Source organism: Chiroxiphia lanceolata, chromosome 7 (assembly GCF_009829145.1).
Source record: "Chiroxiphia lanceolata isolate bChiLan1 chromosome 7, bChiLan1.pri, whole genome shotgun sequence".
Classification (NCBI taxonomy): domain Eukaryota; kingdom Metazoa; phylum Chordata; class Aves; order Passeriformes; family Pipridae; genus Chiroxiphia; species Chiroxiphia lanceolata.
In genome coordinates this window covers 24792427-24818132 of record NC_045643.1, presented here as the reverse complement: position 1 = coordinate 24818132, position 25706 = coordinate 24792427, and the positions used below count along the sequence as shown (strand labels likewise).

The 25706-nt window shown below is 40.9% G+C and overlaps 1 protein-coding gene across 4 annotated transcripts in view; it reads left to right on the top strand.

Annotated features, from left to right (window-relative positions):
- The window catches only part of SMARCAL1 (SWI/SNF related, matrix associated, actin dependent regulator of chromatin, subfamily a like 1), a 37917-nt gene that overhangs the window by 9497 nt on the left and 2714 nt on the right, over nt 1-25706 (top strand). For all 4 annotated transcript variants that reach the window (XM_032693167.1, XM_032693168.1, XM_032693169.1 and 1 more), the window contains exons 6-15: nt 1347-1527; nt 2463-2613; nt 5427-5585; nt 7332-7397; nt 14565-14705; nt 20143-20361; nt 21127-21197; nt 23367-23469; nt 24528-24710; nt 25207-25307. In XM_032693167.1, the coding sequence (XP_032549058.1) occupies nt 1347-1527; nt 2463-2613; nt 5427-5585; nt 7332-7397; nt 14565-14705; nt 20143-20361; nt 21127-21197; nt 23367-23469; nt 24528-24710; nt 25207-25307 (1375 nt within the window). The remainder of the gene's footprint in view (nt 1-1346; nt 1528-2462; nt 2614-5426; nt 5586-7331; nt 7398-14564; nt 14706-20142; nt 20362-21126; nt 21198-23366; nt 23470-24527; nt 24711-25206; nt 25308-25706) is intronic.

Sequence of the window (25706 nt, the reverse complement as noted above, 5' to 3'; positions counted from 1 at the left end):
TTCCCCTTTATATGGCAAGGGTCCATCCTGCTGCTTTCCTCTTGGAGATAACTGAAACAAAAATACCTAACTGAATTCTGATGCATTTACTGTTGATATAGTGAGTTCTTGTTTCAGTTGTTTTTCCAAACAGGTTTTTTTTTGTGTCTTCTGGACTTCATATACAGACCAACCACTAAATAAAAAAGAAAGTTGCTTCCTGCAGTGAAGATCTGTGCGTGTGCATTTGTGTTCCTAGTGTAGAGGTGTCTTTTGTTTCATAGTCACTGGTCAAAAATTACTAAATATGTTTTCCTGGTCACAGTTCTCTGCATGTTTTAAACAGGTATTTATTTTCGTGGAAATTCACTGTTGGATTAAAAAGAAATACGTTTATTGGGGGGGGATGGGATAGAGAGGCTGCTGGAGGGAACTGAAATAAGGTTGTCCAGGAGGAGAATTACCTCGATGCTTTGTTTATTATGATGTATGGGTGAAGGCCTCAAGGTCTTGGCATAATGGAGGCTGGGGATCCCTTTAGTTCAGCTGGGAAGGTAAAGTTCAGGGGCTTCGTGGGTGAAACAACGTAAGTATTGAAGAACTCAAGTGACTGCCTGTGGGCTGGTTCTGACCTGCAAGCTGCTTCTGTCCAGGACAACAGCAGTGGACACCAGCTGAGCAGGGAGGTGCTGTTGTTACTGAAGGATGCCTGTCAGAGTGCTGCTGACAGTGGTACAAGAGCAGTTTCTCTGACTCCTGGGGTGATTCCTGTTTTCTTACCCAAATGTAGTAAACGAGGGAGATGAAGTGGAGACAGAACTCAGCCTGTGTGAATTTGGGGAACAGGAGGAAAAGAGAATTTTCAAAGCTGAACACGTATGGTATTCTTTCGGTAACTGTCTTGGGTCACTCCTGGTGATTTGGACATGGTGGAAACCTCAGAGGTGTTTAATGCAGAATCCCAAGGTCAAGATAAAGATGCCCCTGCCTTCTAGGCTTCAGGAGCTCTTTTGTTAAAATCCATACTTTCATTTCTGAGTAAGTGTGCCCTAAGCTGCCCTCAGTGTGAATAATCCAGCTCCAGCTGTATTAGTAGCAATCATCTCAGAATGATGGCGTCAGAGTTTCATTTTTTTTATAACCAAGTCTAAATATGAGGGGAGGAGATGTGATTCATCATGTGGTTCTGAAATAGACTTCAGGGAACAGGCCAGGCTAACACCTGTGCATGATGCAGTGATTTCTGTGAGCTGTTTCAGGACAGGAAATAGTATTGCTGATGAGGTTGAGGGTTGTGCCCTGACGTCCATAATGTAAGTTGTGTGTATGTTGCCCCTTGCAATCATAAACTGCTCTGTTCTTTGCAGTGGAAGTGTTACAGAGCCTCGTGTCAGTAGAAGTGGAGCCACTGCCCCAGGCAGTAATACAGACCTTTGCTGCTCAGCTGCAGAGATCCCCGTCACGCACAGACATTCCTGATGCCGACCTTTCAGTAGTGGACTCCAAAATTGTGACGAGCCTCATGCCCTTTCAGCGGGAAGGTGTGAAGTATGTCCTTTTTGCATGCTGTTAAGGGCTACTCCTTGCCTAGAATTATCTAGTTTATATTGGTGCCCAGGTTGCATTCTCTTCCATGGAAGGCTCTGCATTTCTTCAGTCTTGGTCTCTTATACTCTGGCATTCTGGGCTTTTGGTTGTTTGGTATAGTATGGTTTATTTGGTTGGGATTTTTTTTTTGTGGAATTTTTGAGTGACACATCTGTTTTGTTTCTAGATAGAATTCATCATGAGTCAGGAGCAAAGTAGCATTTTGCTAGTCTGAAAAAATTGTTCAAATGATACATCTCTGATCTCCCTCTTGTGATTCAGTATGTACATAATTGTCATATGATTTTTTTATTTTGTAAGGTAAAATATTTTTTTATGAGTACATCTCTTTTGTTGTTGTTGTTTTTTGAATATTAACTACACAGGGGAAGGGACCAGGAAATGGGACCAAGGCCCTGACAGATTCAAAATGACTAATTGTATGTAAAGATAAACTCTTAAATGACCCTGTGCCCATCGTATATGATCATTTGTTGTTTTCAATATACAGTCCAGGAAAGTCTGTTCTTAGTGGCCTTAAATTGCCATTGTTACGGGTAATGATTTCTTAGCTCAGCCAGGATGAACTCTGGGACAGAATGTAATACCATGTAAAGAATGTGCTTTAAATAATTGTATGGTCTTGACACTACTTCTCATATGAAATCAGTCTCTAAGGACTAGGCTGAACCACTCTGTTCAGGAGCTTCCAAGCTGTGAGAGATCTGTACGAGTTGCTCATGTCTGTTAAGACTAAGGGAGAAAATCCAAGTTTACTGAAGAACCCAGATCACTTTCAGGTGATCCACATTAGAGGCTTGGTGATGACTTGTGCTCATCTTGGTTGCCAGACAGTAATGCAATTCTTGACCCTTATTTCCCTCTATTTTCCCTAGTTTCGCAATTTTGAGAAATGGACGTTTGCTCCTTGCGGATGACATGGGCTTGGGCAAGACCATCCAGGCGATCTGCATTGCTGCCTATTACCAAAATGAATGGCCCTTGCTGGTGGTGACTCCTTCTTCCGTGAGGTTTACATGGGCAGAGGTACTGTGAGCTTGAGCATGGGCAGGTGGCCAGTAAAGGGCCTGTGAGATGGTTATACTGTATTGCACTTTGTAAAAGTTAAATTTTTAAAATATTGAGGTGAAGAAACTAAAAATTATACTGATTTAGAAACTTGAAGTTGGGGAAATTGCTTAGCATTGACTATATGGTATATGCCAATTTTGTTTTATTGGCCGTTTTTCTTCTTGTGGTCCAGCTGATCCCTTGGAAAGAGGGAGAACTAGAGAAAGTATCTCCTCTGACCCTCTGTTAACTTTGTTCTTACAAGTCAGCTGGCTCCAAGGGGGCATTTTACTCATCAGTGTCAAAGATAATAGTTACATTCAAACAATTGTCTTGTATTCAAGTCCATTGTAGCAGTATTTGCCAGTTCCTTGGCTGGAACAGGGGCCCAGATGCTGGGATTCTCTGCTCTGTTCAAAAGGCCCCATTATCACCATCATTAAGTGTGTGTCATATTACGTCTTTTGGCCTGTCCACTGTATGCTGCTGACTCCGCTGAGTCCTTAATTAATGTTGATCAAAGCCCAGGAAAGCTTGGATGGTTGGGAATGTATCTCAAAATAAATCACTGCCATGGCCTGTACACTGTTGGGTTGCCATAGGCTAGTGAGATGCTCACTGTGGGAGAAGAAGGTGAGCCAGAGGTTTTAGGTCAGTAAATTCATGCCAGAGCAGGAGGGGCTGGGAGTTTAGCTTTTCCTGGAATATTGCATTGATGAGAAGAGTATTGATTGGGATTTGCTGGTTTTGTGCTGTAACCAGGTCATTAGAGCATCCTGGTGTGTGTTTTCACATCCAGTAGTGCAACAAAATGTAGGGCTGAAAAGAAAAGAAAATGGGAGAAGGGAGTGATGCTCATCAGACTTGAAATTTCAAGGCCTGTAAACCTCTGGGACAACACCATCGCTTCTGTGGGATATCTACCAGGAACAATTTGAGGCTTGGTTTCCTGAATTACTGGGCACCTGCAGCTAAATTTCTGCGTTCTGCTTCAAAAGATTTAAGCAATATGAGGCATTTTTGTTTGTTTGTTTCTTTGAGTACTTGATTTCTTCTTCCTTCCCCTAGTCCTGACTCCCCAGGAGGCTGTTGTATATGTTTTGTTAGGTCACTTGCTTTAGACGTGTTGCTTTTTGAGTATGTGAAGGATGCAGGTGTAAGGAAAATGTGTCACAGAAAGTGGAAGTAGGTGAGGTTTATTATAGTCTCTGATCTACTCAGTTCATTCTTGCACAGATGTGTTTTACTGTAATGGTAGAAACTCTCTGGAGCCAAATTGGCAGAAATTTTCTTCATCTTAGTGTTATCAGTGGTTTATTTTGGCTTTTTGGGCTCAGGCCACTCAGTGACTTCATACTCGGGGTGTCATAGGAAGCTAGTGGGAAGATGCAAGGTACTCTTGGGTGACAAGTGCTGCAGCATTTAGAGTTCAGAATTGAAACTTGATTATTTAATGGTCAGGGCAGTTTCGAAGCACCTCTTGTGGACGAAGGTCAGTATCATGTGAGAAGTACAGCATCACTTTTGTGGTGTGAATTAGTCACATACTCTTTATGAAAGGAGAGGGCAGTACAATTAGGAGCTTCCAGATACTTTCCTCTTGCTGCTGCCTTTGTTTAAGATTTGACTTGGTGCCAGCCAAATGTTTTTTGGTTGGGATCTAACCTGCATGTTGGCTTGTTTTGATTGTGGTGCTTATAGTAAGTGGTGAAGGATAGTTAATTGTTACTTTTTCACATACTGAGAAATGTGGAAGCTCTCATCTAACTCCTCTTGCTGCTGCAGGTGGTTGCTGACCAGTGGAGAGGAATGATGGTTGGGGTATTGGGTGTTGGGCAATGGGCTTAGAGACAGAAATGCCATTTCTCATCACCACTTGGTTACATTTCTGTAGGGACCAGATTCGGATGGCCAAAGTCCCAGACAGTTTTATGCAGTGCAACATCAGCAGAACTCAAATGTTGCAGAGAGCTTGGTGTCATTTGGGACAAAATTACAAGGGAAATAGTGGGTGGTCTGTGGCTAACAGATGGGTTTGGGGGAGGATATCTTGCTCTGGTGTGTGGAGCATTTCAAGAGGTTGATTGAATGACTATTACCACATGTATTTCAGCTGCTGTCATAGAGCAGCTGGTGTGTTGTCAACTTGATCTTTTCATTTTTTATTTTTGTTTGGCAAGTTGTTATTTTTTTTCTGTAGACCTTTTCAGAAGAGGTAGTGGAAGAGTTTTGTTGATCTGGATGAGTTGTACTTTATCCTCACTGTGGAGTAAACATTGCTATAGTAATAGATGTTTACTGCTCAGAAGTCTGTGTTTCACAGCCTGAGGTTTCCTGTTGAGTAGGAAAACTAAATTTCCCTGTAAGTAGTGGTTGCATCATTCTCTGGCTCTGAGCATAGCAGGTAACATTGTCAGGAGGTTATCCACATTTCTAATACAGATCAGGGGCTTTGTTTGTTTTATTGGGGTTTTTTGTTTGTTTGTTTTTCTTTTGTCTGTCTTGCTTTTTATTTTTTCAGTAAGAAGAAAGAATAGAGCACGTTTGAGCTTTCCTAGCTGTGGAAGGTAGATTTTGCCTTATAGACTGAATTGTGGTCTTGATCTTCCCATTATTAGCGTGGTTGGGGGAAGGCTGCTTACCCTTACTGTGCTACTAGGTGATGTCTAGTGGTGGATGGGGTGGCTCCATGTTCTAAGTATTCATGAGGATATTCTGTGAAGTGCTTTGCAATCTTGAAAAAGAAGATAAGCACCAGAATGCAATTAATTTCTTTCCTCTTCCTCCAGGCGTTTCACAGGTGGCTTCCATCCTTGAGTCCAGATAGCACTAATGTCATAGTGACTGGCAAAGACAACCTAACAGGAAGCTTGATCAACATCATCAGCTTTGACCTTCTCAGTAAGATGGACAAGCAACTTAAGAGCACATTCCAAGTAGTTATTGTTGTAAGTGGTACACTAAAATTTCCACGTTAATTGTATGCTGCAAATGGGGTGACCTATGTACAGCAGAGGAGTACAAAGTGGGCCTTATTTGAAACTGAAACTGTCTTATAATTGTGGCTTTGATCACAGCTGTCTTCATGAGTACAAGGAGGTTTTTCTGAAACCTTTTAAAATAACTAGTGGAGTTTAATTTTTTCTGATTCCTGAGGCTGTGTTTTCGCTTTTACTGTTATGGTGCCTCTCTGATTTCATTGTGGTTGGTCATGTCCTCTGCTGGAGAGAAAGGTGTTTAATATGGTGTGTCAATACAATAGTCTTGGAATTGTATCTTCTTAAGGGGATTGGACTTCAGGGTGGTGTTACTGTTTATCCAGTAAACCAGATAACTTCTCAACAATCAAGTATGTGGGTAAAGTGTCTAAAAAATCCCCCTTTATTTGTGTTCCACTGACAATCTGCATTAAGCCTTCTTTGATCACTTGTATCATTTCTTTTGTAAATTACTTCAAAATCCATTTTTTATCCTTTTACAGAGCCACAGTAAAAGGCATTTTTCTGGATTTCAGTTATTAAAAATTCAAAACATCTAGTGTTTCAAATCCAGCTTGGATCAATAGAGAGCAAAAGTGTATAGGTAGCTTACTATGAGTGTTTGATGTTCTCAGTCTAGTTTTCAGCACACATGCACCTGTCCAAAGATATGACAACATAGTAATCCTTTTGTTTCTCAGCATTAGATGAGCATGTGGTAATAGGTGGAGTTCTTTGGAGACCAAACTACTCATGAGGAAATTGATTTTTTCACTTTTATACTTTTTCTCTTACACACACACTGACAGGAAATTCTGTTGCTCTTGTAGACCTGGGGTGGAATTGGGCTCTACTGCCCTGGAACTTTTTACTAGCCCTGAACTGGCAAATGTTCTTTCTCTGTGTCTATATGTTCAAATTTAGACCCTGTTTATGTTTTTACAGAAGAGAATAGTCCTATTGAGTGCTGAGCTTTCCCATTTTTTTCATCCAGTGTTTTTGATGCCTGGAAAATTTAATGTAGTTTATTTGTTAATCAGGAGGGAGAAGCCTGTGCCTGAGAGGCTAAGCAGTTGTACTGTCTTTGCATGCATGGTTGCTTACCTCTACACACATGGAAAGATGAGAATGTACCTTTGGAGGGCACTGATTATTTTTTGTGTCTTAAGTTTTGCCTTGCTACAGCAGCAGAAATGAAGCCTGTTTGAGGGTGATGTTTAAGTAGGAAATTATTACCCACCTGGTGAGCCCTATCAGCAGAACAGTTGGGTCTTAATTGGATTTCTTTTTTTTTTTTTATCATTTTCATTCACCCCTTATTAAGGGAACTGGCACTGTAGAGGCCTCCTATGTTTGCTGCATTTAAAGGATACATAGGGGCAAATGAGTATCAATGGTGGAAATAATATTCCTTTCTCCTTCCCTCTCCAGCCCCCTCTTCTCACATGTTTTTTTGTGGTCATTTATGATTCATGGCTACCAGGTTTGGTTTCTGTTCCATTTGCTTGCAGTTGCAGTTTTGAATGTTGGAAGCCTGCTACTCTCCATCCTGTCTTTTTGTTTAGAATTTGATGTGACTATCCCAATGCCTGAAATATCGTCTGACATGAGAGGCTTGTAAAACTAGATAGCTGAGAATACTGGGAATTTCTTCTGTAACCTGCAGTTGGACTATGGATCAGAACTGACTTTGCTTTCATTCCTGTTTTGTTTCAGGATGAATCTCATTTCCTAAAGAACATAAAAACTGCACGATGCCGAGCTGCCATGCCTCTACTCAAGGTGCGTGTGCTGGTGGCAAACCTTGAAGGATCAAACTGCTAGGGCCAGGCTCCCAAGGCAGTGTTGCTCCATTTACCAGGTTTAGGAGCCAGCAGCTGAATTCTTGCATTGGTCAAGGGGAAATCCAGCTAAAAGTGTAGATCCAAAAGCAAAATTTGTCTCTGGCGTTACTGCTTGTTTCTATACAAATATTAGATGGCAAGACCTAACAAAACAACTTGATCTCATTGTGGTACTGCCACTGATGAGTTTCATGGTGACAGGAGAAAGGGAATATCAAAACTTACCGAATATATTCAGGGAGAGTAGAAAGACTCTAGTGATGTCCACACAGCTTGTTTAATGAAAATAATCATCAGTTACTTCTTGGCACACAAATTGCTGCTGTTTATAAGAAAGACATTGCCTAGGTCCCTTCCTTGGCTTTGGTTTAGGGCTCTAGTCTGTTACTGCAAGCTTCCAGTGTATTTGTGTGGCTGGGGCTCAGGATCATTCCTGCTGGTTAAATGTACAGAACTACTAGGAAATGGCAAAATGTGAGGTTAGCAAGACAAGTGGCCCACAGAAGGGAGGCAGTAGTCAATTATGTGATAACAGGAAAAATGCAAATACTCATGTTTTCCTGTTGTCCTGGGATCAAAGAATTGAACTCTCCTTGGTAGCTTCTAACAGATACAGATTAAAGTTATGGGTAGTTTCTAGATACTGCAGAGTCTGTACATTAGAAGAAGGTACAGGCAGTTCCTCTTCAGCAATTAATCAGCGAGTATGTATAAAGAGAAGATTCGATGTGTGATGGCTTTATAGCAATCAACTTTCATATACAAGATTCTTAATGGCAAACTGAAGGTGGTTGTCCTTGAATAATTTCATTGTTCTCTTTAAAGGCCTGACTCTTGTCTTCTCTTGGTTTTCAGATCACTTCAGGACTTTTAATGTTTGGAAACTAAGTAGGAGGTCCAATTTTAAGAGTAGTTTGAAATACAGTAATTAGGGTATCTGTCTGACAGTGGTGGAAAATAACAAATTTACCTCACTGCAAAATGCTCAAAAAGCAACCTTATCCTTTCCTCCATGAAGCTTTGTTAGGATCAGCTTGTCAGAATTATTTGCAAGCTACAAGATATGAGAATGAAGGATGGTAGCTGTTAGGCAAAGGTTAATTGCCTGTATGCACTTACTGAGAATTTACAGTTTTATGCTGTCACATCACTGGTCTTAAAGAATTGAGAACTGATGCTTCTGAAACAAAAAAAGGGATATCCATAGGGAAGTCCTTGATAGGTAAACTGCTTCTAGCACCTCATCCCTACCTCAAGGTCCCAGTGGGAAGCCATGCCAATGCTGTATCCAGAGCCCCTGGAGCTATCTCCTGCCTTGTCTGTCTGCCTTTTAGGCATTGCTACTTTTAACTGTTGTTAGCATTATACTACTTTAAACTGTCTGAAATTGCCGTACTTGCTTATATTCCTATGAGGTTCCCAACATCCTAAGGCATGAAAGCTTAGCCTTGAACTTTTAGAGACATAAAAAAACCCCACCCTTGGTCCTTACATGCTACGAAGATTTATGAGTCCATAATGACACTGGACACATCTAAGTTAAAATGTTTTTGAGCCAGAAATATTTCTGTCACTTCCATCCATACTTGTTATCCTGATAGAATTTGCTCTTGTGACTTCTTCATTTGAATAATAAAAAAAATACATAAATTGTTGCAAGTGTTCATACAGAACTTCACAGTAATCAGATTAAATCAGTACATTCATAATAAAGATGACTTACCTTGGATATTAATTTTAAATCTGTCTTGTTAGACAGCCAAACTGAATCTCCACCTCTGAAATATTTAACCCATGGTTACAGCATTTAAAGCCTCATTATAGTTTTCATATCTAACATTGACCAGTTTTCAAAATGGTATTTTTAGCCACTAAGTAATAATAATTCATCTTTTCCTGCTCTCTTGTATATATTGCAGTACAAGTGTGGTATGGAATTCTCAAGGAAAGCCGTGTATTAAACATGTGACCTAAGTTTGTCAGTTGGGAACTTCTGGACATATTTTTAATACTAACAAAAGCCACAAACTCTGTGTGTGCAGTACTCCGTATCTTTTCTGACATACTTGGCTGCTACCCTGACAGAGATTTAGAAAAGTTTTGCTTGAGACAGTGGGAGCTGTGAACAGAAGAACTTTTATAATGACTGGATGTATGCAGTGGCTGTGCTCGCTGCCTCAGCCTGCCCCAGGTTGTCATTAGCTTAGAGTATATAGAGTATATAGACATGTTGTGCCCAATTTATTGTTACTGGACAGAACTTTGAGAGGAACTTGTAATTGCACAAACAGTAAGATAAGGTGAAATGGCAGCAGCAGCAAGATGGATGTTTAGGCCAGATTTCTTACTCCCTTCGTGTTCCCAGTGGATGTGCAAACTTGTGGGTGTGCAGACTTGTACGTGGGGGAGAATGCTTTATCCGCCTGCATGGAAGCAGGTGGCAGAGTTTGTACACAGTCTGTGCATCCCTGCAAAATTATGAAGCAGGATAGTTTGAAAATTGTAGTAGAAAAAAGTCCTTTGATGTTTGATGGAGTGGCAAAACCCCTGCTTTCAAGGTCAGCCACCTTTCACACTGGCTGGTCTGTGCCAGCAGCTTCGTGAGATCTGTCCTCAGCTGCAGAACCTCTCACAGTACTCAAGAGGGCTAGAAGTTGCTGTGCTCAAAGTGGTCCTTTTGTCTTGTTTCCATGGGCATCAAAGTGAGAATGGCTTCATCCTGTTGGGCTTTGATTGAGTGGTTAGGCCTGGTTTGTCCTGTTTAGGCCTGGATTGTCCTTACCCCTAATTGAAAGCTATGGCAATGGGTATTAGGACCTAGTTGTCACCTGCTGTTTTCTGTAGTCTCATGTTTGGGTGACTAAATTCTCCTGGATGTACTGATAATACTGGTTGCTCCCTTCACCTCTCCGTGCATCTGCCTCCCTCAGAGGCAGAGAGTGCCAGTGGTGTTACACCTTTTGTAAGTATTTTGTTTTTTCCTTCAAAGATTAGACTGACCCAGAGACGTAAACACAGGAGGGGGGCCATACATGCTACCAGTATCTTAAAACAGCAAAGCCTCAACAATGTAGATGGAGAAGAAATGGCAAAACAGAAGTTTTTCATTGATCTGTAGTGGGATCTCTTAGGGACCAGATTGAAAAGATTCTACCTCTTTTGACCAGCCAAAGTGCTGCATGGTCTTTATTCTTCTGTAGTTGCATGGAGTACTGCAATGCAGTGGAAACTGGGGAAGGTCCCAATGGAAAATGGATGAGTTTTTTGGAAGCATGACAGTAACTAGTGAAGAACTGGGTTATAAATTGAGAAATAAAAGGTAATATCTAATAAAAAATTCCAGTAGCATTAAATATTCTTATTCCCTTTGTGCTCTCTATGGGCATTGTTCTCCAATATTTGAGTAATATTAATAATGTGACTGTTTCCACTGAGCTGCTGTTCCAGTTAACAGCATGATGCACATCCTGATGTTTGGGTTAAAGGTGCTTGGTTTTGTTAGGGGAGTCAAATACACCCTTTGTTCTTGTTTCAATAGAGCAACTTAAAAATAATGAAGGGAAACAGGTCAATGCTGAAGGTAGAAGGTGAGGAGAAAACACAAATTTCCCTTTCTAGTGGGAAATAAACAGCAGTTGTCTTTAAGTCTTACAGATGTGTATGGATTAGATAAATAAGCCTTTCCTTGTCACCTGCTGAGAGAAGGAACTTCATCTTGAAATTGAAGAAACCCTCAGGGCTGTATCTTCAGATCTGCTCTTACCCTGCAATTTCCCTTCCTTCTTGGAATAAGAAAGTAGTGTAATTTGCTTCAGTCATAGCTTATCACTGCTGTTTGACACACTTTGGCTGTCTAGATGTCACTTAAGAATAGGGAAAGGTATTTATATTTTTTGGAATAACTACTGTAGGATCATCTTATGAAATTCACAGCCCTATCTACCTTGCCCAGGTATAGAAACAGATTCCTCAAAACAGCTGCTACTCTTTCCCTTTATCAAATCTTTTACTTCATCAGGTGATTATTATATTATGGCCCCCCTCAGATTTTTCATTTCAGAGAATAAGCTATTCTTATGCTAAGTAGTTCAAAATGACACAGTAACCAAAAACTGGGGACACAAGTAATTGTACAGCCAGAACCAGCCACACTTACTTAAAAAAGTATGTCGTCTGTTAGCATATGGCAGAGCTCATGCTGTGAAATTCATTTAACACAGAGACAGTCATTGTATGTTAATGAGGCTCTTTGCACGTTCAATTATTTGTTTGTTGCATAACCCCTCCTCACCTATTCCCTGTTCAAATTGTTTGATTGCTGCGTTTTGACCTCTGAAGTGCGTGCCATCATTTTACAAATTATTCTTTGACTTTCAAAAGTGACTTTTGTAAATGTTCTCACACCTGTGGAGTTAATTCTTGCTGGTGTATTGTGAAATGCTAGAAAGCCATATTTGTCTCACCTTACTTAGTAAATGAGAACTGCAGACCGGGTCTCCACTAGCTCCATGAATTCCATACCTAAATTCAACTGAGCAGCTAATGTTAGTTCTTCTATGTGGAAATATATATCAGTTGCTTCAGATCTGATTTTGCGAGAAAGTCCTTTCTGGTCCCTGCAATCTTACTTTCTCTGGTGGTGTTCCATATTATTCTTACAGACCTGAGAAGGAAGAGGCTAAGCTCTCACTCTTGGCAGCACAGAAAGTTCAACAGGAAACAAGAATTAAGCAGTGATCAGCAGAGACTTCTCTGCAGGAGCAAATCTTTATTGGCATCTATTCAAAATGAGTTGCCACTAGAAAATAAATTGGAATCAAACCCATTTCTTTCATCCAGAATTTAAGTCAGCCCTTAGCACTTGGAAATTTGTCTTCTTAGGATTTCTTTTCTTCTGTTTTTTCTTGAGCTGCATCTGTCATGGGTTTTAAAACTAAAAGGGGCCTTTGGGATAATGAGTTAGACCACCTATGTTACACAGTTTTCTGGAATTAATTTCTCAAGTTCTTCCTAGCTCTTGTAGAGTCACTGTCTTTTGGGGTTTTTGTTCTTTTTTTTATTGTCTCGGTTTTTTATTTTTCAATTTGTTTAAAATGGTTAATCAGAAGATGTGTCACAGCCCTTATTATGAGCTTGCAGTGGTTGGATAGATACCCTGTCTGCTCAGAAATTAGTGACACACAGCAAAACAGCAGCTGGAAAAGTTTAGAATTCAAATGATCTGTAACTTCATAATTTTCTCTTTTGACACCTATTTAGGGATTGGGGAAGGAGCCTGACTAATTCCCCTGACTACTGGAGAATTAGTCTTCCAGCCTCATCTCATGTAGCTCCCAGGGAAACCCTCTAAAGAGGAAGGGCCTTGAGAATGGCATAAAACCTTTCAACAGTTAGGTTTATGTTGCATTTATTATGTCCCTGGTCTGTTTTGAGTGTGCTTTCCTTGCTTTAGCTTGATCCAGAGTTATTTTAAATGAGATGTCTGCAATTGCATGACCTCTGTGTTTTCTTTTTTTCTGGTGATGGCCTTCTGTTGGCCTAGGAGGAGCAACTTTAATATGGAGGTTTCTTGTTGTACTTGTGGGACTGTCTTGTCTTGTGTTTTAGCAGATTCCTCAGGGTGGTGTCAGTTTGCTCTTCAAAGGCTTCTGCAAGGCATCAGATATTGTCTAGGTTCTGCTCAGTTGTTCTCCAGTGTTACCTTAATTTTAAAAGCTGACCTAATTTCTGCCTGATCACTTTGTTTCTTCATGGCATCTGATATCTCTAGTCTCTGTGACTCCTTCCTCCATTGAGTAGCATAGGCACCTCTGTCTTGGGCAAACTAACTCTTACCTTCTGACATGTCCAAAGGTTTGACCTCTCTTACTCAGTTCAATAAACATACTGCTTTTTTTAGTGTTCATGGGAATTGTCTGATCCTGGTGGTGGTCACATTTCTTTCTGATCTCTTTAATAGGGATGACTGGAGAAGGCAAGTCCCACACTGATCACAACCTATATATAAATAGTTGATAGAGTTCTGAAATTAATTTCCGGTAGCTGATCTGTGAACTCTTTTTCCACCAGATTTGGTTGGTGATTGCATGAAACAGCTGAATAGAGCTGGGTGACTTGTTGATCTCAGTGAAGTGATAAAAGAATTTCATTTTCCTTTTCATTTAAATGTGAATGAGCTGTTGGTACAGATGTCACTCAAGAATTTCTTTGTTATTTTAATGAACCTGCATTAAACCGTGCAGGAAATCGCAAGGCATGTGTAATTTAAGTATTATATGTGAATTTATAGCAGTAGAAATTCATAGCTCTCACCTAATAATTGAATTAGGTAATAGTGAAAGTAGAAGTGCATCTTGGATACTTTCACGTCTATAGTGTAATTATTTCCTTCACTTTTTAGGAGCACCTAGGTTATGTACAGGTTTCCCACCCTCTTCCTGTCTCCCCTACAGCATGTTTTACAATCTTCTTGCATGATTTGTGTTTATTGAGTCATGTTCTAGCATCCAGCCAACTGTGCCTGGACTCACCATGGCTGTCAGATCTTCTTCTGGTCCTGCTTCAGACAGCTTCATCTTTTCTTCCTTGCAGTAGAATTTTAAAAAATGAAAAAAGTAAGAAAAAGAGTCCTGTCTCTTTTTATCTCTTCTGCTTTTGTTAGAAAGACAGTCTGCTTATCGCTTGTTGTGGCAACTTTATTATGAGAGAATTTATTTTGGAGGTGGAGATGTACCTGAGAGGGTGTGTCATGTTCCTATGACATCTGATTCCAAATGAAATGTTCAGCCAGGCTTAAGATATTAATGTGTTTAGGGGGTAAATGCCAGTTGAAAGTACTGTAATAAAGATGGATGCCCCATTCCCTAACAGCATGTGGATGTTTAATAAGAAACTGTATGGTTTGTCCTACTCCCTAAAAGTTTTTTAAGTACTGTCCTTGAGTGTCTGCAGGTAGTGATGGCTGAAAGTATCTGTGGAAGGTGAAATACTCTTCCATTTTAGGGTACTTGAACAGAGGCCTGGGGGTTTTTTGGGACTGGGATGATTACTTAGGTTTTTCTTATATTGTAAGCTGTATGATAATGATGCTGTTTTGCTTTCCCAGGCTGCCAAGAGAGTGATCCTGCTTTCAGGAACCCCTGCCATGTCACGGCCTGTGGAGCTCTACACGCAGATCGCGGCTGTCCAGCCATCTTTTTTCCCCCAATTCCACTCCTTTGGGCTGCGCTACTGTGATGCCAGAAAGGTACTTCAGTGGGGAAAGTGGCAGACTGGGACTCTGCAAACAGCACTGTATTTTATTCAAAATGTGGGGGCTTTTTCTTTTCTTCCTTCTTCTTTCTGTCTGATGTTACATCTTCTCTTGTGTGAAAGTCTCACTGCAGAGTAACATTTTGAAAGCTCTTAAGCTGAGAAGATCTAGGTCCTGCAGTGGTGGGCCTGAGACATGGAGGTGGTAATGTTTCTTGTCAAAATCTGCCATGGAAGCCATAGAAATAAAAGCTTGTAAAAAAGAAACAAATATGGCCATAACTGGTGAAAGGAGCCTATTCTGATAAAATCTTCCCCCCAGAGTGTTTTAAATGGGCAGAGTAATATGGGGGCTTTAAGCAGCTGCAGGTTTGGGCTAATTGATTAAAAATCACAAAACCAAAAATCCAGTTTCTAGTCTGCTTTAGTCACTTTGATAAAGGCCTGTGTTGCTCGGGATTTTGGATTTTATACTTCCAGGTAAGTAAAAAATGAGGACTTATAGTCCATCTTTGTATTCTGCTCTTCTAATTCAGGAAATGGATGTGATCCCCAGCATATCTTGAAAATAACTCCTCTGCCAGTTGCTCAGCAGTAGTTTCCATCGAGTCATTGAGTCCAACCACTGCAAGATCTTGGTTTTGCAGGAAGCCAGCATTTGGAGCCATGATGGCAGGTGTCTGCCTTGCTGCCAATGTATGGGCAACTCAGCTGTGCTTGGATTTGCCATCTCTAGGGCTGCTGTGTGTATTGGAACACACACTGCTAAAAGAACAGCTTTTGCTGCTGCTTGTTGTACAAGGAGGCTCAGGGATCTTCTGTGCTGGTTGCATAGACACAAAAGGGGAAACCAAAGTTCCCCTGACTTCTGATTTGGAACAAGAGCCCTCTAATCTGTCTTGCCCTCCAGGTCCTCCAGGACAAGCATGTAGTAGTTTGCACGTGGCACAGAATGGCTTGGCAGTGTGAGGACGCACCTGTAGCACAAACTTGGACACTCTGCTTTGTTCTTGAGTAATCCATTTAACTTCTTGTGCCTCATTGTCTGTAAGACTGGGAAACTATTTTCAGCAGAGTAGTTGGAAACACTAAATGACCATTTCATGTTCAAAAATATTTACTGAAGAACTGAACATCATCACTGTATGCCATGAAAATAGTTACAGCTATTTGTAGGGCTTTTCTGTTTGTTTTCTTTTCTGTTTAGTGTAGCCAACATATACCAGGTTTCCCTCAAGAAGATTCTTATTGCAGTCTTATATAAAATTCTCGAGTTCCTTTTTTCTTAGGTCTGAATGCCCACTTTTGATTTCATAGCCAGTGTAGTGTTGTTCTATGTATGTTCAAATGTGCAACCCAGAGGAGCAATTAATTGGCATTGGTACTCGTGTGCTGATGCCGTTGATTAGATTAAGGCCATTAGCATGCAGAATCATGGATACAGAGCTGGAGTCCTAGACTCCATCCATAGTAGGTAATCATATGGAAGGAGGGAGTCACATCTTCTGCTGAGCTTCATTGTCTTTATTGAAAGATTCCTTTCTGAGTAGTGTTCAGAATGCTTCCTAGAGAAAAATGAAGAGATACAGTTCAATCTTGTTGGTTTTCTGCAGTAAAAAGGAAAGTTAATTTGAAGCCTGTGAGTCTGAATAGGTTTGGAGTTTCATAAACCCTTTAAGGGTAAAGTTCTGCATGTTGCTTCAGTTGTGAGGCACACAGACCTCAGGTAGGATATTGGATATAAGAAATAAAATAGTTTTACATGATCCAGGTTGTAACAGTGTACTCTGTGTAAATGAGTTTTCAACCTGCAGTGAAACTCAGCATGGAGGTCACAGTCTGTATCAGCTTCCCTTCAAAACCTTAGCAGGGTTTCTAGTACAATTTTTTTTCTCTGTTTGACCTGTCTCTACTAAACAGTTGAACGTTGCTGGTCTTCTCCATGCTCATCTGGGATATTTTTGCTGCAGTTAATGTCAGTGATAGAGTGAACCTTAAAAGAATTTGGTTATTTGGAGAAGTGGGGCTTGTGGAAATGAAGAGATGTGGATAGTATTAGAGGAAAAAATGGGACTGCTGAATATTGGATTGCCATAGATCCCCTCAGCAATGAATAAATTTAAAAGGTGTTTTGATGATTGTAGTTGTTCTTTCATGACTGTAGACTGTCCCTCATGTTCCTTTTTACAGCTCTAACCTGAAACTGTGTTAGGAGTTACATCTTCTCTGTAGAACTGTTCTGGTATTTCTGCTGTCATTACTTAAATGTGTCCTTCTTTCTGTCCTGAAAATAGCAGCTTTATGAGTGGAGATGGAATTGCACAGAACTAGAGAGGTTTTGCAAGGCTTTTGAAGATCTGTCAGGATGAAAGGTGCTATGTAAAAATGTTTTGGTATTAATAATAAATCTGATTGCATTATAAAATTAAAGAAAAACTGGCAAACCCGAACCATTCAACCTAAAACTAAAGCCTGACTAGTTTCTGTTTCAAGATAGTAGGTTTTATGACAGAAAGTTACAAATATCTGGCAGATTTTATTAGAAAAGATATTAAAGTTTATAATTTTGTAATTCAACCTCCCAGCATCTGTATTCTTAAAAATACAAGTGAAATGTTACCTGTTATTTACGAACTATCTCAAGTCTGTTTTCCAAAATACATGCTGTGAATTCATTTTTCGAACTGGGTGATGTTGGCAAATATTAAATAATTTCTATCTGAGCACATGCTCTGAATTTGTAAGAGTTTGGCAGCTTCTGCTAACACTGTAATAAGTTTACTGACTCATGTAAGATGCTGTAACAGTTTGGTAAGAAAATCACAGTTGGAAGCATGTGTTCTGGAATGTTATGGATCAAAGCCAGATGTGTATTTTGGCAAAATAAATGTCCCTCTTTTTTTCTCTTTTCCACAATAGGGTATACTAAACTTAAGTCTAATAATTCCAAAAATAATTATGTTTTTATCACTAGGTGCAGCACAGAGCTAGCATGTTTCCTTGTTTGCAATTTGTTCCAGCACCATGAAAGAAATATATAATCTGAATGTACTGTAGGGACTCTGCCTGTATGAGCTTTTTAATATCTCAGTAGATGGTATATTGGCTCTCTGTGTTTCTTGTTCTTTCTCTGATGATGATGTTGCTTTTCTGAAATGAATTGGGCTACATGGACATAAAGCATATGTATTACTTGCTTGTTATGGAAGTGGAAAGTGGACAAACATGGGCTCCATAAGTAGAATGAGGCAACCTGAGGAGAGTCCAGACCCCACAGTAGGTCTTGCTGAGTAGCCTAATCTGAGTTATCTCTACAATGCACTCAGTGCACTGAGCAGTGTGGGCAGTGGGCTTAGAAGGCTGGGCACAGCCCAGTGGTTCCTCCTTGGTTCTGTACAGCTGCTCTGCTGGGCCCATGGAGCCTGAAGTAATGCAGAAAGGGAGAACAAAGACTGTGGCTTAGCAATGTCAGCTTTCCTACAGAGTGCCTAAAGCTAATAAGCCCAGCTAGACTTGAGCTTGCTCTTCACAGACCTGAGGGATGTATCTTGCACTTCTGGTTTCAGGGAAGCAGAGCAGTGATACCCATGTTGGCTTTTTAGGGGTTGGCTGAGATCCAGGTGAGCTTATTACCTCTAGCTGTACACCAGTGTGCTGTTGTCAGAGCCAAAGTTTTAATTCTACAAGATTTAAAATGGCTTTGTGTCTGGGGTTTGAATTGTTTCTTGCTTTAATGAACCAACTGTAGCTAATCAGATGGTACCATAATTATGTAGGAATAGATTAAGTCAAATGAGTTTTAATGGTGGCCATAAGTTCCAGAATCTGAAGTCAGTTAATGGTTCACATCAGTACAACATGGCAATAGAACTGCAGATTGTCCTGTTTTATCTCAACCTGAAGTAGGAATGTTCACTTCCAGATATCAAAGAGGTCTTACTTAACTATAAGCTGTTTGATTGCTCTTCTTCCTGTCCCACAGCATGTTCTCATCCCTTTTTCATCAAAGCACCACCTCTTAATACAGTCAGAAATGTGACTAACCCCGTGGTTAGTATGATTTGTTTTTTGTCTCATGCATTCTGTGAGAGGATGGAGGGTGCAGTGAATACTTTAGAGCTTTTTTCTATTTTACTTCCATTTCTGTGTTGCAGCAGGTTTCTCTTGGGGAAGACAAATAAAAGAGATATAGATCTTTAAGGTTAAATCTATTTTAGCAAATGATGTGGTACAATAAGAGTAGAGCAGTAGATCAAAGGGGTTGGTGCTGAGGCTCCCCACACCTCCCTTGTATGCATTTCAGGAGCAAATTTGCATCCATATGCAGTGGTTTACTTTGGATTGTTATTCCAAGACCAGAGGTTGTATTTTTGGATGCTGCCAATATGACTTGGAATTGGAGCTGTGAGGAAGATTTCACCTCCCTCCCCACCTTGGTTTTTAGTATTACTGTAGCTGTATTTCCTGCCCTTATTTGTGACATTTCAGCAGAAAGGTTTTTCTTTTGCCTTTGCTTCAGCATTAAAACCTTATGGGTCTCTTCTCCAAAAGAAAGTTGTTTACAGATGCTTCTTTTGGGGAATGTACCAATTTTGATGCCACTGTGTGTCTGCTTAGTTGTTCTTTCTCAGAGAACAAATGATAGGCTGTGGAATTACAAGTAGGAGAAGTGATGAGCTGAGATTAATTGAACAGATGTGTATTGCCTGCAGACAGGATCTTAGAGAATAGGGTTCAGAGGGGAGCGTTTCAAGGAGTAAATGAAGGGCTTGTTCAGAGGAGCTTTGACATGATGATACTTTGAAGAGACAGTGTTTGGAGTGATGTATTTTGGGCCACAGTTTATTTATGGTTTGCTTGAGTTTGAACCAAACATGTAATGGCAGAAACAGAGTATGTCAGGAAGTGGATCAAGAGTCAGGTCATAGTGGAATACAGGCAATTTTGACCTGGCACAGACAAGTGTAACAACTCTGTGAAGGCATGTTGGTTAAGGATGTTTGTCCTCATGCTGTTAGAGAAGATTTTTGTGTGTCTCTCTGCTTAAAGCTGAGGTAAATGTGCATGCACAGAACTGCATTGAGTTCTCTTGGCCTGCTCAAAGCTGCAAGTGGAGAGCAGCACCTTGCTGTGTGAGGATGAATACTGGGGCACAGTGCTGCAGTAGGGATCCCTGCCACCTTTCTGCGTAGTCCGCTTCCCTGCACCTCCCTGAGCACTTGTAGATAGGGGAATTTGTAAGTAACCTTTCCACCTTGGGTGGATTAGTTTGTATGTTTCTATCTTACCGCCATTTTTATCAAATGTCTCTTCCTCCTGACCCTTAAGTTCTTACCTTGTCCAGTTTCTTGGGACATTTATTCTGCTTTTGGATTGCCTGCAGACCAGTCTTTTGTAAGTTTGACATTGATAACTGCTTTGATCTTTCCCAGATGCCATGGGGTTGGGACTACTCTGGATCATCCAACTTAACTGAACTGAAAATTTTGCTGGAAGAGTCCATCATGATCCGACGTCTGAAATCAGATGTGCTTTCCCAGCTTCCAGCAAAGCAACGCAAAATGGTTGTGGTGGCTCCTGAAGGCATTAATGCAAAGACCAAAGCTGTCTTGGAAGCTGAAGCAAAGAGGATGGCCAAAGGATATAAAAGTGTAAGTCAGAAACTATTTTCGTGATGAGCCACTGCTATTTCAGGTACCTTTATTCAAAAACATCAGCTAAAAACAGTACCTGAGTTCCAAAGAAGGTCAGAGCCACACCTTATGTGAAGGCACAGTTTGAAGTGAATGTACAGCACAATCAAAACTGCTCATCTTGTTTTGCTTTTGATGTAAGTGGTCTGCTTTGTCCCTTTGTGTGAAATACCATTTCCTCTCTTTTTTTTTCTTGTGTTAATAATTTCTAATTGCCTTTCAGACCTCTTGCCTCTGTACTTACTCTTCTGTCTAGCGCTGTAATCTCATTCAGCCTATCAAAACACAGCCTTGTTTAAGCTGTGTTGTGAACAGAGCAGTAGCCAAAAATGTGAAGAGTGTGCTTTTACTTCTCTTGTTTGTTTTCCGTGTATGGATGGTAAATGCCTGTTCTAGGCTCCTAGGTTGCTAATGCGGTTCTGTAAGAACTTGGGAGTTTTTCCTTGCTGTTTCTCAACTAAAGCTGCATTTGTGATATACTTGTCATCCAACTTGTAGGAGTTGAGTAGGAGGTAGAAAGGGAGGTGTCAGGAATGTATGAGTATTGCCATACCCAGAGGTGAGTAGGAGACTTCCCCCTCCAGGCTTCTATTGTTGTGCATTTTATGTTGTTGTTTTTTCCTAGCAAAGTGTTTATTGGCAGCAGCAGATATCCCAGATCTGTGAGCAAGAAGGAGAAAAGGCATTTTTGAGACTCAAATTTGTTTGTCTTTCTCTTTACAGAAACAACAAGAGAAGGAAGCTCTTCTTGTCTTCTTCAGCAGAACGGCAGAAGCTAAAATCCGCTCAGTCATGTAAGCTGTGTGTCACTGCTCCATTCCTGCCTCGTGAAATGTGTTTGTCTGCTGAGAACAGGAAACAGTGCCTTAGAGATAACAGTGCAGGGACATGAAGCATAGCCTAAAGTCAGCCTAGAAAAAATTGATGTTAATTACAATGCACTAAACATTTTCTCCTCTCAGAGTTCCTAGGCCGAATAAGTCTTCTGATTTCATTCCAGATATGGATCTAAACTGTCATTTGAACCATCTAAAATTACTTGGTGTTTGGGACTTGGACCAAGTTCCCTGATCCAGACCCTATTTCAGTTTAAGGAGGGAGGGAGCAATGAAACTTACAAGTACCAGCAGAATTTGAGGAAAGAAATGCTGCAGTCCTGCTGCAGCAGGAACCCTGAATCAAAAAGCTTCTGAGATAGACTGAACTTTAGTTGGAATGCGCTCGAGGAATCTCACAGCCCCTACGGAAATTCTTGGCTGTTCCACGGGGCTCACATGGGACCTCAGTAGCGAGTTTTGTACCATAGGTGTGCTTTTAACTCTCTTCCCTAGGAGTAATTTCCTTCTGTGACTTCCTATGCCCATTCACCCTTAGCCTTTCTGCTGGGGCTGCAAAGGAGTTGCTTTAGATCATTTAGCGTAACTTTCTAATAAGCAGTATGATAATAACATGAAAACAGTTTACTTTCCACAGCTCTGTAAATGTAAGGACCAGCTGATGTGCACTGTGTGATTTCACAGTCTCAGACCTTGTTGCAAAATTTGCCTGTTTGGCACAGAACTGCACTTCAGTGTCCCAGTGCTCATTTCTGTAGAAGAGTTTCTTCCTTTTATGTTAGTGAGCAGTTGGAAGACTTTCTTGTTTTTATTTCAGTTGCAAATATGAACTGAATATAAAACCATGAAGTGTTGTTTACTTGACTATCTGGTAGGAACTTGTCCATTTTTTTTCTAGGGTTTAGGAGCATTTAAAATATCACTTACTATAAGCTGCTAAGGTACGGTACCATCTAGGAAACGGTACTGTCCTATGATCATCAGCACTTCCCATATTTTACCCTTGTTGACAGGTCTTCCATTGCTTCCATTGAAATGACTTGCCATTTGTTAAATGGAATATGGGAATGAGGTATAAAATAATTGTGATGTGTTGGTTGGCACCTGCTTACTACACCGAATGTTTGCTTTGCTTTTGTTTTAAAATCCAGCAGTCCCACTTCCCTCCCAGATTTCTTTGTTAAATGATACTCTCATTAACTGGGATCTGAACATCATGAACCCTGGGGGTTGTCTGCAAAGAACTGATAAATCTTAATACAGCACTGGAAATGCTGCCTGGTGTTTTCTGACAGTTGCCGCTGACCTAAGTTACGTTGTATTTAGCAAAGAACTTGGTATTCCTGATCTTTGTAACAATTTTGCTATTCCAAAGAAAAGATGACATTTGTGTCATCTGTATAGGCTCCAGCTGACCTGATTGTAACACAGGTTACTACATGGGTTCTGTAGCTTTGCTATTAGTCCATGGGAAAAGCCAGATGTTTTCATTTAATTAACACCTCTTAACTGCATTTAAAAGGAGACTTGTTGCCTTTTATTGGCCATTAGCCTGTATGCATATGGATAACTCCTAGAAATAGCTGATGTATTTAGATTGTTAAACTGGAGTAAATTGTCAGTGTGAACCCTTGCGAGAAGGGTACTTCTAGGATATTGTGATCTATGTGTTTAGAGATCTTTTATTCTAAAATAAAAACAATCCTAACTAAACACAGAAAGTACAATTGCATACAGCATCTTTTACTGTATTGTGATTGTTTAAAAGTTAGAAATACGGATGGGTGAGATTGTCATTAAGTGTAGATGACCTTCAGTTGATTGGTCTGGGATGTCTTGTTTCAAGTAGGATATAATAAACTAATTTTCATTAATCCCCAAGTATAAATGTAGGCAGCTGTTCAGGTGTGGTGATCAAGAAATGAGTGATTTTTCCTTCAATGTCATTTTTAATCTATAGAAGATTTGACTTGCTACTTGCACTTTACTGCAGCTTTCTTCATGCTAGCCAGTTTCCTCGTGCCTGTATGTAGATGAGCAGTATCTTCAGAATTTGTTGTGAGCTAAGTCTGTATTGTCTCAGCACATAATTTTATAGAGTTTTCATATTTTTCCTCTTTCATGTAGAGAATACATCCTGGAGTTACTGGAAAGTGGGAATAATAAATTCCTGGTGTTTGCTCATCACAAGATAATGCTGGATGCAGTTGTTGCAGAGCTGGAGAAGAAAGTAAGTGACTGACTGAGTTGCCTTAACTTTGTCACTGTTCCAGCCTCAGAGCAGTTTCAGAGCTCCCTGGAGTTATGGCCGGTCAGATAGTTTATGAAAGTTAGTGGCAGAGATAATTTCTACTTGCTGTGCTTCTGAATGTGCCCTTCACCAAGGGAGCTGAGCTGTCAGGGTGAATGCCTCACAGAATGCACTTTGTATTAATGTTCTTTTAATCTCCATCATCTTCCCTGGACCTTGTGAATTCCTGGAGGACTATTACCCTGTGTGGCAGTCTCTGCTTTGTCCTCCAGGCTTTCCTCAGAGGCAGAATGCAACAACCCAAACCCACTATGGCTGCCTGCCTTTACCTCTGTGGTGCTCTTATGTTTTTGAACTGTAACACTGTAGGGAGACTCAGCAGACCTGCAAATTGTCTCTCTTGACTCCAAAGTTGTTTGGTTAATTTTTCATTTGAGACTTCCATGGATGCTCCTAGGGTCCTGCTAGGCCAGTGTGAAGAATGGTTTAAGATAATATTCCAACCTGTAAACCACAGTGGCAGTGGTGACTTTGCTCTATGACAGCACTGGACACTGAAGAGTTACGGCCCTGCATCACACAGGTTTGCCATGCCTGTCCTGAGCCTGCCACAGAGCAACTGAGATGTCATCACATCTCCTCCCACTGCAAATGGAGGAATACTTAGGGAGGCTGGGGAGGTTGTACCACCTGTAACTTCAGCACAGAGACAGTGGTTAGTTTTGTATTAAGCTAGTTGCCTTTCCACTGTACCCGAGCTTGTCACTGTCCTTCTTGTTGTGCTGGACTCTGGGAGAAGAATGGGCATGGGAGCAAGTCACACACTGGATGGAGGGGGAGGTATGTTAGGTATGTTGTATACTGAGCTACAGTGCTTCTGCCTGAAAGATTAGGAAAGGTCTTAGAAATATAACTGTTGCCTTTTTACTTTTCTGATTCTGCCATGGGGAAGGGAAATGGTATCCACTAAGACATGGAAGGAGTATACAGGAAAGGGGACAGAAGGTCTCTAAACAGTATCTTGTGCCTTTTCACAGCATGTTGAGTACATTCGCATCGACGGCTCCACATCTTCAGTCGAGCGGCAGTCTCTGTGCCAAAAGTTCCAGTTCTCAGAGAAGCAGGTTGTGGCTGTCCTTTCCCTCACTGCTGCAAACATGGGCCTTACGTTGTCTGCTGCAGACCTGGTGGTGTTTGCAGAGCTCTTCTGGAACCCAGGGGTAAGCATCCTGGAGGGAACAGGGGTTGGATGCTCCCTGGAGAGCAGAAATGTTGCTGATTAGGAGATATAATGGGCAGGGGACTTTCTCTAGGGTTTTTCTCTTGCTTTCTCTGATGTCTCCTATCTCTGCAACCTCAGGTGCCTGGGCTTGAACCAGTGAAGCTGGTTACACAGCTTGCTGGCTTGGAGAAGATAGCATGAAAGGGAAACATGCTCCTGTTTCTTAATTTGACAGAGCTCTTAACAGCTCGCCAAACCAAGACCTGAAAGGGTCCATCATCAATGCTGACCCTCTACTTTTGAAAGATGCTGGGAACCTGGTGTACCAGACTACTTCTTGGCTTAGTCTGTGTTTGAGGATACAGGTGTTAACAGGATCCAGATAAGAAACAGTTGCTAAGCACAAGAAATGAGATCTTCCCATCCCCTGGTGCTTACGCTACTTCTTAGATGCTGCAGTTCTCACTTTGTATTTGTCATGTTTTTACGTTAAGATTTTGATCCAAGCAGAAGATCGGGCACATCGAATTGGACAGACCAGCTCCGTTAATGTTCACTACCTGGTGGCTAGAGGCACAGCAGATGACTACTTATGGTAAGAAGAGAGAAAGACGCTCTGGTTCTCCTGCCACCTGCTCTCCACTGTTTGTTACATAGGTGATCTGAGGTGCTTAATGTTAGTGCTGATTTGCACAGCCTGTGAGGGGAGGAGCAAAAAGTGCCAGTCGGGTCTGCTGTGAGCTGGAGACATGGCCTGGTTGCAGTGGACATGACTAAGTGGCTGACAAGCAGAAGGAATAAAAGTAGTTACCTGACAAAGAAAAGGCCCTTAAGAGAAAATCTGGAGGAGCTGATGCATCTAAAACCATTACAGCCTCTGTATAAGGAGAAGAAGTTGTCTTAGATAACATTCCTATGCTAGGGTACTGTAAAATGCTGAGTATTTTCACGCAAAGTCAGCAGACAGTGGAGATGGTTCAGTGTATTGTAAATT